The 1,521-nt window shown below is 38.5% G+C and overlaps 1 protein-coding gene across 1 annotated transcript in view; it reads right to left on the minus strand.

Annotated features, from left to right (window-relative positions):
* Nucleotides 1-1,521, minus strand: part of LOC107104620 (solute carrier family 22 member 7-like) — a 19,604-nt gene that overhangs the window by 7,143 nt on the left and 10,940 nt on the right. The window contains exons 4-5 of the mRNA XM_015404658.1: nt 765-933; nt 554-677 (exon numbers count right to left, since the gene is read on the minus strand). Coding sequence (XP_015260144.1) covers nt 554-677; nt 765-933 — 293 coding nt within the window. The remainder of the gene's footprint in view (nt 1-553; nt 678-764; nt 934-1,521) is intronic.

A 1,521-nucleotide genomic window follows, 5' to 3' on the forward strand; every position in this document is an offset into this window, starting at 1 on the left:
ATCCATCCATCCATCATCCATCCATCCATCCATCCATCCATCCATCCATCCATCCATCCATCCATCCATCCATCCATCCATCCATCCAGTTTTATTCATAGTTGTTAGTCCTTAATGCATCGTTAGCTAGCTGGGAGTTAGTTATTTTGTCCGCTAAGTCTGTCAGTGGATGATTCCCTTTTCTCTTCCCCAATGTGTCCATCTGGTCTGATCTGCCAATGTTTAAGCCCTGTTTTTGTTGTGTATTTGCTTTGTTTAGGGATTAGTCTGAGGTTGGATTGTGATAAATCTGTATCATTGTTTTCCTTGGAGTTAAGTCTTTTCAAATGATCTATTTTTGGGGTATGTATAGTTTGTATAATTTCTATAGTTTAAATAAACTGGTAAATGTAGTTGTACCATTTTGCTCTGTCTGTATGGGAGCATTAACACTGTCTCCTTTGGTCCTTCACATCTTCCATTGTTAAAACAAAGATTAGTTGTTATGCATAAACAGAAGGGAGTTTGCTTAGATAATCTGATATAGCTGTGAGTCTAAGACAATTATCTGTACCTCAGTGTCCAGTTTGGTCGTGTTTTGATATGTCCTGTTAATTTTAGCACATTGAACCAAATATTTCTTTGCTTCCTCTGTTCTACCATTAGCCAACAACCAGCGAGCAGACTCTGGCAGCCACCTGAGGGGACAAAGATCGTTGTTTGTTTTCATATAGAAACTCATATTTTAACCATTATGGAGGAGTACAGAATGTATAAAAACATACCAACAACAGACGATGGCTACACCGCAAGGCACAGTCACAGCCAGTGTGAGGTGCCTCCAGTCTCGTATGAAGTAGGCCATTAGGGCCAGGAGCATGTTTCCCACGCTCCACGACAGGCTCATGATGGTACCGGTAAAGGTGCGGTGCTTTATATCTATCCACTCGATACCTTAGATGATAGATAAATAGTTATTCATTTCAGAGACAAAACATGTTTCTTAATGACTATTAAATAAGACCACAAACAATAAAATAAGTGTAATATTTGAGTAAAAATGTTGCTGCTAGTATATTTACAGAGATCTACATGCCTCCCAAGTTTGATTCTCAACCACAGGGGAGGAAACAGAAGGTCATCATCAGTGAGGATGAACAGGGAACAAAACTCAACTATATTTTGGACAAAACAGGACTTAGAAATGCCTTTACAATTTCAGTTAAACATATAGTCTTTGGGTCTTAGCTTAAACATAAGATTAAATAAAATCTCAATCTGAAAGGTTGAGAAGTTTGTTTAAGGGAACTCATTCATCCATGCCTTAATAAAGCGCATTGCTGCAAAGGTCCAACAATGTCTGGCATATAAAACATGCTTCTATAGTGAACCATTTAGATTAGGGTTAGGGCCAAACTAGCATTGCAGGTTTATATCAATCAGTCAGATTAGGGTTAGGGCCAAACTAGCATTGCAGGTTTATATCAATCAGTCAGATTAGGGTTAGGGCCAAACTAGCATTGCAGGTTTATATCAATCAGT

Source organism: Cyprinodon variegatus, unplaced genomic scaffold, assembly GCF_000732505.1.
Source record: "Cyprinodon variegatus isolate N-32 unplaced genomic scaffold, C_variegatus-1.0 Scaffold1820, whole genome shotgun sequence".
NCBI lineage: Eukaryota > Metazoa > Chordata > Actinopteri > Cyprinodontiformes > Cyprinodontidae > Cyprinodon > Cyprinodon variegatus.